At 30.1% G+C, this 15,470-nt stretch overlaps 2 protein-coding genes across 8 annotated transcripts in view; one reads left to right on the forward strand and one right to left on the reverse strand.

The window, feature by feature from the left end:
• Positions 1-15,470, forward strand: part of LOC120347944 (mediator of RNA polymerase II transcription subunit 27-like) — a 92,167-nt gene that overhangs the window by 26,540 nt on the left and 50,157 nt on the right. The window lies entirely within an intron of this gene.
• The window catches only part of LOC120347172 (protein phosphatase 3 catalytic subunit alpha-like), a 38,835-nt gene that overhangs the window by 18,909 nt on the left and 4,456 nt on the right, over positions 1-15,470 (reverse strand). For all 7 annotated transcript variants that reach the window (XM_039417051.2, XM_078117699.1, XM_039417055.2 and 4 more), the window contains exons 3-6: positions 13,163-13,244; positions 11,553-11,677; positions 9,155-9,266; positions 3,105-3,250 (exon numbers count right to left, since the gene is read on the reverse strand). In XM_039417051.2, the coding sequence (XP_039272985.1) occupies positions 3,105-3,250; positions 9,155-9,266; positions 11,553-11,677; positions 13,163-13,244 (465 nt within the window). The remainder of the gene's footprint in view (positions 1-3,104; positions 3,251-9,154; positions 9,267-11,552; positions 11,678-13,162; positions 13,245-15,470) is intronic.

A 15,470-nucleotide genomic window follows, 5' to 3' on the forward strand; every position in this document is an offset into this window, starting at 1 on the left:
GACCCCCCAAGCCCTCCCCCCCCCCCCCCTAAAAAAAAACGGAACATGCTAAATATGTTCCAAATGACATGTGTTCTGATTCTTTTTCCAGTCACCCTATACCTAGTCTGACTTTTAACATGTTTCTATCACTCATATTATGTGCCACAATTAATAATAACAAAGCCAACAAACAAGAGTAAAAAAGACAGCATTACGGTCAACGAACTGACCAAATCACAGCCAATTTACTTTAGATAACATGGTCATCCCAAATAGTAACCAGATGAAATGTAGTTCAATTATGTTTGCCTGAAAAAAATTCGACGAAATGCAGATACACTTGTGTTAGATTGATTTAGTTGTCGTTAGAACACGTCACCATTCATATTCGTAATTGTGTATATTAGCTAGATAGAATTGTAGAATACCGAAGTATTTTTATGTGAACATCTCTAATTGAGACGGGCATTTAGTACGGCACGTGCATTGTGTATTGTTATTCAGCATAACAAAGATTAAAAACCAAATAAATTGCAACCCAAGATGATGAACACAAAGGAACGTGTGGATTTAATCTTTATTGACGAGTTGATGACAAGCGAAGGTAACAAAAGATGACAATGTCAACTGTCAGTAATAACAAGAAACCTATTGATTAATATCACTTTCAGGATATCTCCTCAATCATACTTGATTGAATATATGCCAATGATACAGCAAGAGTCCCAAATACTGTTCATGTATGGCAGAAACAGATAAATTATTCCATTTGATCCCTCGATTTAGCTTCCGTTTTATTTTTTAAGAAATGATCTACCATGGCCTATACTTGAATTCCTGAACTATTTCTGCTACACTATAGTTTAAAAATAGGGTAGCTATATATAATCTGTGAAACATCAAATTATATTTAATCCCTTCCATAAGTCTTTTATCTATAAAAAGAGCAATCATTTTGGGAAATGATGTAAGTGGTGAAAGGCTATAATTTTCAGGATACAATATCACAATCAATGGCGACTTAAATTTAATTGAAAATATAAAAGTTTTGTAATTCTAAATCAACTATAATTCGAACTGGAACAAAATTACTCTTTTTTCCTGACGTTGAGGATTTTCCAATTCACAAAATTAGATTTGATAAATACACCAATTGAGACGTCCAATTCAAAATTGAATTAAAAAAATATTTGAAACTAGGAACTTCATCCCTGATTAACATACTCCATACTACGACATAAAATCCAGCTACAATATAGGCATCATGTTGATTGCAGTTACTCATACCCAAGAACAGAAGCTAATAGCTCATCATCACTCCTCAGTGATTGGACTAAGTACCGGTATATGCCCTACATTTTTTGATAGAAGGGAAAAGATTTCAATAAGATAATACCTATATTTCTTTTTATCTACATCCAAATACATTGGGAGCCAACTAGAGGCATTATGATGCTGTGACCAATTTGATATTTATTATACTAAAATTTCCAGTTATACTACAGATAATGACATTAATACAAACAGTAGTCAATAAATATCATAACAGAGTCGTCACCCAACAAGCATTGGCTTATTGTTGAAAATTTCTAATATCCTAATTCAAAAGTTTCTATTTCGACGATAATGTTTTACTGAATCAGATATTTCTCTTCTTGAACTCAAATACTGGATTGATATTTTAACTGTAAAAAGCTACGATTTTCTAATATGTCGTTCATTTGGCGAACGTGGCGACCGTTGATCATCAGTAGGGATGTAAGTTTCAGAATTCCGAATCGAAGCGATTCGAATCAACATCAATTCGAATCGATTCGAAGCAGTTTAAGAAAAAGGGGCTTGATTCTATTTAAAAAAAAAATTTCTAGACACCACAAGGCATTTGCACGACACAGCGGCGCTGACTTTTCCAAAGTCGTGACACTCCCAGAGTCGTTATATTCCATGTTGGTAGCAGCTTTCGAGGGACCAATGGTTTCGCTCAATTTTGTTCGACTATTTAAAATGTTACAAAGTTTTACAAATATTTTAAACGTTTCTTCAAATTATCTACATAATATTATTATAATAAAAAATCATTGCCTTATACCTTATTAAAACCATGTCTGCGATGCTTCTCTCGTTATCATTACTTCTTCTAAAATCATGACGCCTACAGACTTAAGGTAATAGCTAGCGTTTATCATTTGGATGAATTTTGGAGGTCAATTTTAGAAGAAACAATCGCTGTACACCCGGTAAATTTGCAAACGTAATCGTATGTGAATAAAATTAGTAACTGAGTATACCTTTATGTACCAAAAAATAAATATCAGACGTAATATATTTGGTAGTTGATACATCCATTCAGTGTGTTTTTCCAGTAACTTTCTCAATTCTTTAATCTCATTTTTGTTATTTTATCAAAATATATACTATATTTCTTCCAAATTTGAAGAGAGTTAACAATAATATGATGATATACTAAATAGAATCAGATTTGGAAATATTCGAATCGGAACATTGTGATTCAAAATTCGATTCGAAAAAAAAATATTCGAAACTTACATCCCTAATCATCAGTTTAGTTCAGTTTCATATTTAAAATGGTGCATTATTAAAAGGACTTAGAAACATAGAAAAGTTTACGACGAGAGTCGACGGTTCAATAATCAACGAATCTGCCAGACAATTTTATTGCTTTGCCATCACACAGAATCAACATCCACCATTACATTGATGATAAGTAAATAAAAAACAACGCGAATTTTTGATATTAAATAAGAAATGGCCACATACTCGTCTAGTAGTTACGGGCGTGTCATAAAGTGTAATTCGGCGATTGTTTGTAGGCGGAAATCAATGCGGCCTGTAGTACATAAAGTTTGTCAACCACAGATTTAAACAACTATTTTGAACAATTTGCACAACAGCACTTTGCATTTTGATAGTTGAAAAGATACTTTTTTATGAAATGCTTCACACTATCAGTCTAAACAAAAAGTTGCTTTCTTCGATTTAAGCTAAGCCAAAATATCCAGATCATAAGTGGAAAAATTTCCACCAAAATGGATGAAATAAAAACAAATTTTTGTGGTCTCCATAGTAATTCAATGCACGACTGTATGTAAAAATAAACTTACTCTTTTAATATCTTCGAGAGTGTTAATTTCAGGCGATAATCCACCATGAACACAGAGAAACTGTTGATTCATTAATGCGGCAAGTGGCAAACAATCAAATGATTCCATGCAAGCATCGTAAACTTTTTCACTGTATTTGATTTTACCTGAAAAAAAAAATTATTTTTCATCAATTCACTGTCTAAAATGCAAATTTTAGAGAAAAAAATGTAATTCCAATCATGGAAATTCTTGAAATATATCTTTTAGAGGAATTGTATATTTCAAATTCCGCTCAATCTAAATTTCTCGTTATTCCACCAACTCTAATTCCCAAATCCTAGTTTTAACACAGTTGTATTAAGCAATGTATCATAACTTTATTGGAAAATAATATTAATATGATAATCTTTTTTAAATAGTTTGGCACATAAGGTACGAAGAACACAAAGTAGGGATACATATAAAAATATTCTAAAAATTATCAAAATTCAAATACCTGACATTTCTTGATTGTTTTTAGCCAGATATAACTTACTTAATATTGCATGCTATCAAGAATTGGCAAAAAAAAATATTCAATCAAAAATCCCCACGTTCAATGCCAATTGGTTCATAAGGTTAACATATATAAAAATATTGTAAAAATAATATAATTTCATAGAATCTGCATCCCGAAAATATATTTTTTAGAGAATTGGCAAAAAACAAAATCAAAAATTATGGAAACCTTTAATATTATAATTGTACAGTAAACTGTTACCAATTACTTCAATCTGTATAATCATTGATTAACAATCCTGGGTAAATAATCAATCAGTAGTAAAATCAATTTCTCTAAATCAGAAATAATTGAAAATCAAGGGGTGTAATCCTCACATGGCCAATTCTTTACTCAACAGTAACAACTTTGATTGGATTATTTATTGATCTAATTGAACAAAAGCACAAAAACGAATTGATTTTGCATACTGATGCTTATGTGACATAAGATTGATTTCCACTTATCATGAACTATTCATTATTATTACATAATCGTGAATTATTACCATCACTCAAAAGTAGTAGAAAGTTTAACAAAAAGCATTTCTAGGAAGAAAATAAAATGTAAGATTGTGTCTAGGTTAGAGTCCAGACTGACAAAATCATTTACAATGCAATATATCATAATTTTCTCCATATCATAAAAATTTGTAATTATACGTTGATATGCATGGATCAAACATAGATCGTGATTGAATGGTAAATCCATCAATAGCCCATACTTGTTCATGCATAATATCAAATTAATAAATATTTTTTTACTCAGGTAGTTGGATAATTTGGAGATTGCGATTCCATTTAACACGAGTATATATTATACTATAGCCTACTCAGTTTGGTGTAATAGATATAATTATGATAAATATGAAATAATACTCATTTCTGATACGATTTACAGTATTCAAGGTCTGAATTTTGACAACTAAAACCCAGGTAAAGTCCAGATTGATAGCTCTATATACATTCAAGCTACTTCAATATGATATCCACCTGTTGCAATTTCAAAATTTTGTTATGAAATCAATTTTCTATATATCTTAACCAGGTTTGTTTTAATTTTATTCAGTGTTTATATTAAGTTTTTCACATTATTTAATACACCTCTTATGTCCACCAATAGTAGCATATGCACAAGGAAGTTATTTTTATTTTAACTAATTTAACACAGGACTTTATGAACATCCTATACCATATAACCTCAATATTTTTACAAATTTTGAAATTGGCATATTGGATATATAGTAAAACTGAATATATTGAACTTTGTCCTATAAATTATCGTTTTGACTCGATTTCTATTTTAAAAAACAATTAAGCGTAATCTATGTTTTGACATTCATTTTGTTGCTCAAAATGGCAAACTTTAATTATAGAACCTAAAATATATTCGAGATGTATGTTAACTAGGTTCATGTTTACATGTTATAACCGTGGTCGTGAACACGATTTAGCGTTTTTACTTGACGTGTCTTTATTTTAATTTTGTATATTAAATTTGATTGAATTATTTACCAATAAATAAATACAGGTAATGAGTATGGATTTATTACAACAATATAACAATGAGCAGGCTGTGTTATTCAATAATTATTTAGATATTCAATTAGTAACTAACTACACATCGAGTAAAAATGGGACTGAGAGGAAAATTAACAATTTTGCATTCTCTGTTAGTGGCAATGTATTGATTTGAATTATATTTAATTGAATATGATACATGCTTGACTGAAGTGTGAGCCATCATATATAGAAAATGCATGTAAAAGTTTCCAACACTTTTTAGTCTTAAATGAAGACAAGTAGATATACGAACAAAATGCTAGACTTCCATTTCACAGTTGCCAAACCATGATTGTACCAAGCTAACAGAAATGTGATTTTTTTATTTGTATACTCAAATGCTTTATAGCGCGGCAAGCCCAGCTCGTCAAGTGACCCGAAGATGGCTTATGAATAGCCAGCCGGTAACCGTTGGAGGAAGCAGATTAAACATTGGGGCGTTGGTTCAAGAGCCACTCAATAGCAGTGATATGTAATAATTCTGTCGATAAAACAAACAAAAGAATAACAAGAAAACGACTGTTCGGTGTACTATAGTATAGTACATTGTACTACAGTACACAAATGATTGGAAAGATATTCATTCATGTAAGACAAATCAAATTGTAGATATCAACGTTTTGTCCAAAATGAGTTGAATATTTAAATCGATTCGAAATTAGCCATATTCAATATTAAAATTGTTGATTTTGAGAATAATCTAAGAAGTTTTGTTTTGAAAATTTTCCATATTCAGCATTTTGATATCGGGTGGTCATGCAAAAAATAGACTTTGATTAAATTATGTCAGTGGACAACTTGAAAATCCAACAAAAAATGTCTATCTTGAATATTCTGCATTTATCTTGATTTTTTTCAATTTACAATAATTTGTTCAAACTTCAGAATTAAACAATAAACGATTCATGATATATTCGGTATTCCGCATTCAAAGTCATTATTATCTCCGAATAGTAAATTATGAGGTATTTAAATTTTTTTTTATATCTAGTGAAATTATCACTCTACCATTATCTGTATCTTTTTATAATGCGATGCCTGTTCAAATCTTTTGCTTGAAACAAGGCCGTATTTAATGATATGTAAAGAGGTGCATTATTTGGAAGGAATGGAATATGTTGCCAAACTATAATACAGTCTATGGCACGCATATGATAGTAAACAATTTTGAATGGTCAAAAAAACATTTAAGTCGGCAGTCTTTTTATGGTAAAGGTGAAAAACTTAAGTGTTCATCAGACAAGCATGAATTGTCGTGGAATGTGCTAAAAAAACAAAAACACAATTCGCAGCAAAATTGATCAAGAAAAATTTCCTCTTTCACAACAGCATAAAATATAGATTTCTGAAACAATTTGTTTACTATAATGGCATTATAATACTAACACAGCGTAGTGAAACCTAACATTCAATAATCAATATTTTGAATGCTCATTTAAGAAGCATTTAGCAATTTATCTTTTCTCAAAATAAAGCATATAAATGCTATCATAATCTGAATACATATTCCTAATCAATCTTTTTTAATTACAACCCTGATTGAAATATACCTACCGTTTTTTTTTAAATAAATTTGAAATCAATCTTGAGTTAATTGTCTAATAAGTGACAATACACCACACCAAGGTATCATGATTTATATTTTGTCTACATACAAATCTATTTATTAAAGATTAGGTTTACCTCAATTTAAGGGAAAAAAATAACAATTTTATGGCCAAAATATTATTTTGGAATTAATAATTTTGATGCTCCATATTTATCTAAGATTTGGTTGAATTCATTATAAACGAATTTATGACAAAATTCAAAATCCGAGGGCAATGATTTTGACTCATCTGAATTATCCAAAAGATTATACAGTATAGTAAAAATGATTTCATATATAATTTTTTTGGACATCCCTCCATAAAACATGAATTATGAATACTTCCCACAAAGGGTTTTAAATTATACCAAAAAGCAAAAATTTATTCAAAAAATTCCTAAAACGATCAGGTCTTGATATTCAAAAATAATGAACTCGGGTGAGGTGGCAGGAGATTGGATTTGAACATAATTAATTAGGTCTAACGCAGATAGCCACAAGTAACCTTGAACTTTGTTTAATACAAGTGATGACCTTAAAAGTGATCTGAATAGCAACGCCTGTCAAAATCTTGTCACTTGCATTCAAATGAGACCCTTTCAACACATTCATCTCGACAACATGAAATATTCAGATTGTGACTTCCTACCACAACAGGAACTGCCAATCCTATACTACTTTTAATGACATGTTGTCTAAAGATAAAAAGTGAACTTAAATATTTATTCAAAAATAAATAAAAAATTTTCTGTCACAGTAAAAAAAAAAATTTGTTATCACAATTTTTTTTTTAAATAAAAAGAATCCAGATTCCTACAACAATTGTCTCATTTCATTGATACAACATCATTCTGTCTTACATAATCGAATTATATTGTTTTGCATAACAGATGGAAATGAATTCCAGACGATAATTATCAAACCTCCAGACATTTAGATGGTCATTAAGACAATTCGGAGCATTTACTAAATCATTCATAATACAGATCAAGGAAGACTTTGGCCAGAATGCATTGATTAAATATTAATTAGATAGAATGAGTCAAATTCCTGATTATTCAATATTAGCGAACTGAATATCTATGTCACACAGAGGCATCGGAACATACTTCAGTTTCTAACTACTACTACACTAAGTTCCAATGATGCTAAAGAGTTCAAAATATCAATTGATATATATCAAAGTATGAGTGTGATGAGTAATAGAAAATTTAAAAGTAATAGAAAATTGAAATACAAGTACAATCATTAAACTGTATATAACAAGTGAATTGTTTTGAACGGCTAAAACAATTATTTTATTATTTAATTCAGACCATTAATTATTATTTCACATTACTTCTGACAACATTTTTCAAATTTTTTTTGAAACTGCAAAATTATTTGAAAGTAAAATTTTTTTTTGCCTACCAACAAGGCCTTGTATGCGAATTCTAATTTTTCTACAAATTTGCAGCAAAATCGGAATTTGTGATAAAGATTCTGTTCGCAGTGTTATAACAAAAATAATACTAAACCTTCAGTAAATACTAAAATTGAAAAAAAAATTGAAACGTACATCTTTTGTTAGGTAAAGACGACATTAAATATGCCTAACATAACACATTACATTCTGTAAACATACATTTATATAAACATATTTCACTATACACACAAAGGAAGCAGATACAAAAACGTTATCGCTGGCTCGTTGGTAGCTTTTTATACCTTTTTCATAACAAGCCATACACTCATATGATAGCACAAGTCCTTGGATATTTAATAGCACCGGTTTCTGCTAATTTTACTCCATAGTAATAAAACTACACAACACTGCAAAGATTGCTTCATGAGGAAACATTGATAAACCACCTTTAACTTAGGCACACTCAGGTGATGTTATGGTGTGGAGTCCTGGGTTGAAATTTTTTTTGACTATTTTGAATAAGACTTAAAATCAAATTTGGATGATAAAAACTTGGGGAATATACAAGGCTTCTTTAATAGACAGGGAGAAACATTTATCAACCTTTGTTTTTTAAGGTCTTGTAAAAAAATTTTAATTTAATTATCATAGTTAAAAAACCTGAAATTTCTACTTTCAGTAAGTCTGAAAATACCGCTTCGGCTCTGACTCCAAAACGTTGGATGAGGTAATATATCGTAACTAATTATTTTGAAAATGTGAAAAAAAAAATTTAATCAGTTTGAGAACAAAAATGTAATGATTCTGGTTCATAAATGATTTCAATAACAGATTTTTAAGTCGAAATCATTTGTAAATATGAATTATATTCACATGCGAGCATAGGCTACTGGTACTAACTCCACTTATGCCAACCATATCTGGCAGTGAGCAGGCTCAATAAGTCTAAATGAAAACAAAGATATTTACACTTACACTCTTGTTTAAAAGTAAAATATTCTGTAAGATGTCGACATTCATGATTTCCTCGAAGCAGGTGAAGTGTTTTAGGATATAAAATTTTCAAAGACCAGAGGTAAAGAACACACTGTAAAAAAAAATATGTGCGAACATTAGATGGTTTATATAAATTAAAGACCACTAGTAGGCTAGTAGCTGCTACAAATGAAATTGAAATATGAAATTGAAAAAAAAAAAAGTTCTAGCTCGGCCATAAATAAGACCAACAAAAATGCAAGATTTTATTTATTTATCTGTGAACAAGCATTAATCATAGATGGGGAGTGACATGGTATTCTTCGCATCATGCTTGCTGAATATTCTTAGATGTTTTTCTGAATTGGATATTTGCACTATGCTGAATTTTAATAAGGGTATGACTAAACATTTTGATAGAAGAATGTACAAAAAAAATTCCTTAGTTACAATTTTATTTTTTTGCCAAACAAGGCTGAACAAAAAACACGTAGACTGGATTGTTTTGGAAATAAATAAGATTACTATTATGTAAAGAAATCATACACAAACAATCTATGCAAAACACATTTCAAAAAAAAGTATTTTCATGTCTATAAACTGATGATCAGCTGGAAGAAAATGCCCGCAAATAGATAGATAATACCATTTTCAAAGTTAGTTAAAAAATCGCAGCACTATCACAATTGCAAATTCTGCACAATTTTTTGCTTTCTAAAATAAAATAAATAAGTGGTGAGGAGACAAATGTTTTTCGTTTTTCCTGCTAAAATTGCAACACTGTTTATGTATTTAGAAGATAATCATCAATATTTGCCTATTTTCCTGTTACATGAAAGTAAGGATGACGAAAAATAAATTGAAATTACAACATAGGAATATTTGTGCCAAGCATGAAGAGATATTCACTGGATAAAGGCTTAAAAAATGGGTTCCAGACGAAAAATATGTTATGGAAATATGTGGTATCGATGATGGCGATAAATTAGATAATGATATACATAGCCTATATAATAAACTGTCATGAGTTCATTGCATGTAATATCTGTTAGTATTGTATACAAATGTGCAACAATTTTTGATCAAATAAAATTAAAAACTACATTTTGGTGCCAATATTAAATTACTAAATTGATTTTATAGGCCAAGATATTATGATTTGCTTTGCCATATATTATATTATCTGCAGAAATTGAGGGAAAAAATCAAACCATATATATCTCAATATAAGGCAAGAAGCACAGCATACAAAATGGTCAAACTAGTTACCCTAAATGATCTATATGTTTTAATAATAGGTTCGTAGGATGTTTTGTTGACTGTACACATAATCAGTGGACAGACAGCAGGAAGTATGCAACATTGATTTTTCATTATAGTTGGTTCAACACTGTTGCCTTATTTCAATAGGGTTGGCGGTTCTCAATGCAAATTGACTAATATTTCACGCATTGATTACATTTCACTCCGGCTTACTAAACATGTAGTGATGAGAGAAAATGAACATAAGCTCGTAACTCTGTTACTACTATATTCTTATCAAGGAATTATATTTTATGGACAGATTATTGAGCGTATAGTGATTCACAAATCCTAAAAATGGATAGTTGTTCGTACATAATAAAACAATGATTTCTACCAAAGTCCTAAATTATATTTGATCTCATGATCATAATTTATGATCACTGCGAAACAAAAGTTTCATGTTTGGTTTGCTGATAATCATCACCAATAATTTGACGATTGTTTTATTGAAAAAATACTGCTGTGCAAAAATAAAAAAACAGAAAATAATTCTAGTAACACCTATGCATAAAAAGCAGACGGGAATGAAATGTGAACAAGTTAGTCTTAAACTAATACAAACAGTTTGTCTGAAATTTGCAGAAATTTATTAATAAAAGTGGATATTAACCTATAAATCATATATATTCATCATTCAAATCATATATTAATCAATCAATCATGTATTAAAAGCGCTACTCGACCATGAGCTATGAATATTTTTTGTACAGGTTCGCCGTGAACAAGTACCTATAACTTTTAACTAAAAAAGGGGAATTTGTGCTGATATAACAGTTGCACACAACAACTGATGAGCTGAAAGCTACATACAAATTTATTTCTGCTATGAAAGTGTCGGTAGATATTTGTCAATAGTGATGCCTTACTTGAATTAATTCAAGTCAACAATGTGAGGGAAAAAGTAAATTTCACAGAACGAAGTTTTGAGAAATTTTTTTTCAGAGACAGAGTGATATATTTTACCAAACGTCAGTCGCTTACAAATCTATGGCCGCTTGTACAGAACCTCATTCGGGGCATACAAAATTTTCTATACTTAATATACATTCCTGTTATTTATCGGTATAGAAGTAACTGTAAAGATAGATCATACCTCTATACTGAAATAGCCTCTGTCGACGTAATCACCGAGGAAGAGATAATTAGTTGTTGCTGGATTTCCACCAACTTCGAAAAGCTTCATGAGGTCAAAAAATTGGCCGTGGATGTCTCCACAAACTGTTGTAGAAAAAAGAAGATGACACAATATGAAAGGCATTAACATGAATTCATTATGTCAATATATATTCATTTCACAAATGTACCACATAATTCCCATGTGTATAACCTGTGGCATAGGGCGGCAATGTATATCAACTTGATGAAATATCTATTAGTTACGCTAATTTATGCTAACTATCTGACGAAACTGGGTTTTCGAATACAGACAGACTTGATGTAATAGAAATAATGTTTTGAATTGTAGTATTTGAATACAGAAAATGATATAATTAATATCAAAGTTTTAGGTAAGTATATTTAGAATAAAAATGAAAAAAATGAATTCAGAGAATATTAAACGATTTTGGAATAAAGTAACAAAACATTGATTTCATAATGTAAATAAAATTTCCTTTCGAAAACGAAAAAAATTTATACGACTTTATGAATCATTGTAATTGGTGATTATCAATATGAAATAGCTATTTTCTGTTTTCCCAATCAGATAATCTACATAAAATATAGCATCATCTGATTAGGTTCCTGTCCAAGTATTCTGCTTGCCCTCAAGGTACAATTTATTCATGGCTTAGTCATTGACCCTGATTTGAGATATCGCGAAAGTTCGATGAAGTTTATGATAGGTAACAAGTTTCGGTTTATGTAATATTCTTCGAAGCATCTTAAACAAAGAAAATATTTCAACTGTTTTCTAAGCGCTAACAGGCAAGTAATTTGATAACAATATAGTGAGCATTTGTTATACACAAAAAAAGACAATAGCATAATAAGATCGAATTTCTAAACATTTCTATGATCCCGTTGTCAATGTATTGAAAAATGGCATTGTGATCCTCAACAATGTCAATCAATCATGTCCATGTGACAGGTATTGAGGAGTAGAAAATTTCTTGGCATGTATAAAATCTCAAGGAGACCAATTTTGATTGAAAAAGGCTGGCAATTGACTTGATTTTTCAATTTATCGAAAATTTAGCACTCCCGTAGTAAGTGCAACAAGATGACGGGCGCCTGAACATAGTATGTGCATCAGGTTAGGGTTAGGCCATAATTTTATTCCAAATTTCCTTATTTTAGTTCTATTACGAGTTCGGGGACTAGTCAAGCGACTCCCGTAGTATTTGTACCTGAAATTATGGCCTAACCCTAACATGATACACATACTACGTTCCGGTGTCCGTAATCTTACAACATTACATTACATTCTGTCTTTTAAAGTTTTAATGAAAGTTTTCAAAAAATGTCAGTTTAATAAAAAAAAATTCAAACTGAATAAAATCAAAAAAAAAAGGTTTCCTGAAAATTTAGATACCATAATCTAAAATGTACAGTCTTATTGATTTTGCTTCATTTTGAATTACCTTGGCATAATTGAACTGAAAAAAAAATATCAGAATTCGAAACCATCCATTATGAGCACTCTTTATATTTGTGATTCTCTGAAGGGACAGACATTTATCATAACAATTCAATAGATCTTACCTGTAACTGGTGCCTGGATATCGAGCATTGTTTTTTCTCTTCGTAAAAGTTCTGCCCCGTCATTTATTATCCTTAATGCCGCCTAGACACAAAATAAATATATTACGATGGGCGCAATGGTTTTGTGGTGAAAGCGTTCGACTTGGGTTTTTTGGCATCATAGGGTAAAATCTCATACACATCACCTCAATGTATCACCCAGAGTGTAATCAGGTAGGCAATGATGAACGGAAACGATTTTGATTCTTTCAAAATTAGGTACGTCCTCACATAGCAATCACTGCTTGTACAGTGACTTATTTAGAGTGAAAATAATATGATTTCAATTTTTACTACCCCAGTACTATTCTGTAGTCTTTCACAACTATTAGACTATAGGGTCACTTTTATTCTTTCATAAACTTAGGATTATTCGATAAAATAATTTGCTTTTATTTTCAGAATAACCATTTTTATACAATATTACCAGTGTCAGAAGTAATATGGCTGACTCAAATTATGAATGGATGTATACTTTTCAGCCAATAAATTTTGTATATTAATTCTTCAAGTGTGTAATAGATTCAATTTTCTTGTTTCTAACACACTAAAATCTTGATGCATGCCAAAATACATCTTCGGTTTCTGATATCAAGAAAACAAATCTGAAATTGATGAGATTTAAACTGAAAAATTCTCAAGTTTGTTTGTACTCCATTGCTTTAACAATACTTGTGTGAATCATTAGTCAAATTTGCAAGGACAAAACTCAACTTTTATTAATGATTAGACAACATCCTGTAGTACTTATGACAGGTTATTTGTTTAGTTTCTAGTGAAACTTCTATTTTGTAAGTAGGGCAATTCCAAACATGAAGTGAATGTCGGGTAATCAAACATTCGATCTAAGTAAATAAACTGATAAAAGATCGTTATGTCGACAAATACGGATGGCTACAAACAAGGACGTCCAAAATTAACATACCGGTTTTCATAAATAGTGAACTATTAACTTTTTCCATAAATAGAAATGTTTGGATTTTGAAAACGTTTTACAAAAAGCACAATTTTCTATGGCGAAAAAATATCCATGAAACGCATTTGCCAGTAACAAACGAATCCTAGGTATTCAAAATTTAACTGAATTTTCTAAAGATCCCACATGGAAAATACTCCCAATTATGTGGAGATCACAATCAAATTATTTCAAATCCTTAACAGAGATTTGCTTTTAAAATAAATACATTTAAAACTTTAAACATATCATAGAAATTCATTAAAAGAGTTGAGGTCTAACACTGCTGAGCGACACTGCTGCCCATATGCTTCCGTCCTTTTACACAACTTGATGTAAAGTAGGCGAACAAAATTAGTTACCTCCATATTGGTACATACACTTCTGGATTGCTGAAGTTTTTTTGAGATATAAAGCAAAAAAGGGCCGATTTACAGAATTTGAAACTATGCAGATGAATAAATATGACATCAATCATTAAGTTTATGATATAGCGCTATTAGTTAATCATGAAAAATATTTTAATAAAAATGTCAACCACAAAAGCAAAATACTGTCATTCACTAACCAAATCAAAGCGGTAAAAAATTCTCAAATATATTAATAAAATTTACCTTAAAAAATACAATTTATAAGCTCATGATTTTTATAAGGTTTACTTTCAAATTTTAGAGATTCGTATAAAAAATACAAGTAACCAATGAAATTGAAATAAGCTCCCATTGGCACATCAGGTAAATGCTTATTCACATATTCAGGCAGCAATCAATGTTTTGTTGGCAACTAAATAATTCATGAGGAAATGTTTTAAAAACTTTCCAAACTGGTACAAAGTTTAGAGTTATAAAGGTTTCGTATTGCAAGTGGGAATAGTGGATCTATCAATGACAGAACTGACATACGAAACCAAAATCATTTTTCATATTTTGAAACAAAGAATCAATTTTTTAAATATTTTTGGCTTAATATAATCAAGAAAATCCAATTTCAAGATATATTGTACATTTTCAGATACTGTCATTGTTTCAATATGTTTTACACAGTCAAAAATCTTATCACTTGGAATTTTAGCTAAATAGTCGAGTGTTATTATAAAATGTCAAAATATCATTTCACTCCCAATATTGTTCTGAATATTAAAAAGCAACTGGATATCATTATGGTAGAAATGCTGTGTGGAAAATCGGTTGAGAGTCATTGAAAAATATATTCATTTACACATAAACTTTTCTGGAAATGAATTTGAATACATCAACGAAGCAGTTATTTCAGCTAACGCTAATGACTCTAACAATTCAAAGAATTAATGGGTGA

This window comes from Styela clava, chromosome 11 (genome assembly GCF_964204865.1).
Source record: "Styela clava chromosome 11, kaStyClav1.hap1.2, whole genome shotgun sequence".
In the NCBI taxonomy this organism is placed as follows: domain Eukaryota; kingdom Metazoa; phylum Chordata; class Ascidiacea; order Stolidobranchia; family Styelidae; genus Styela; species Styela clava.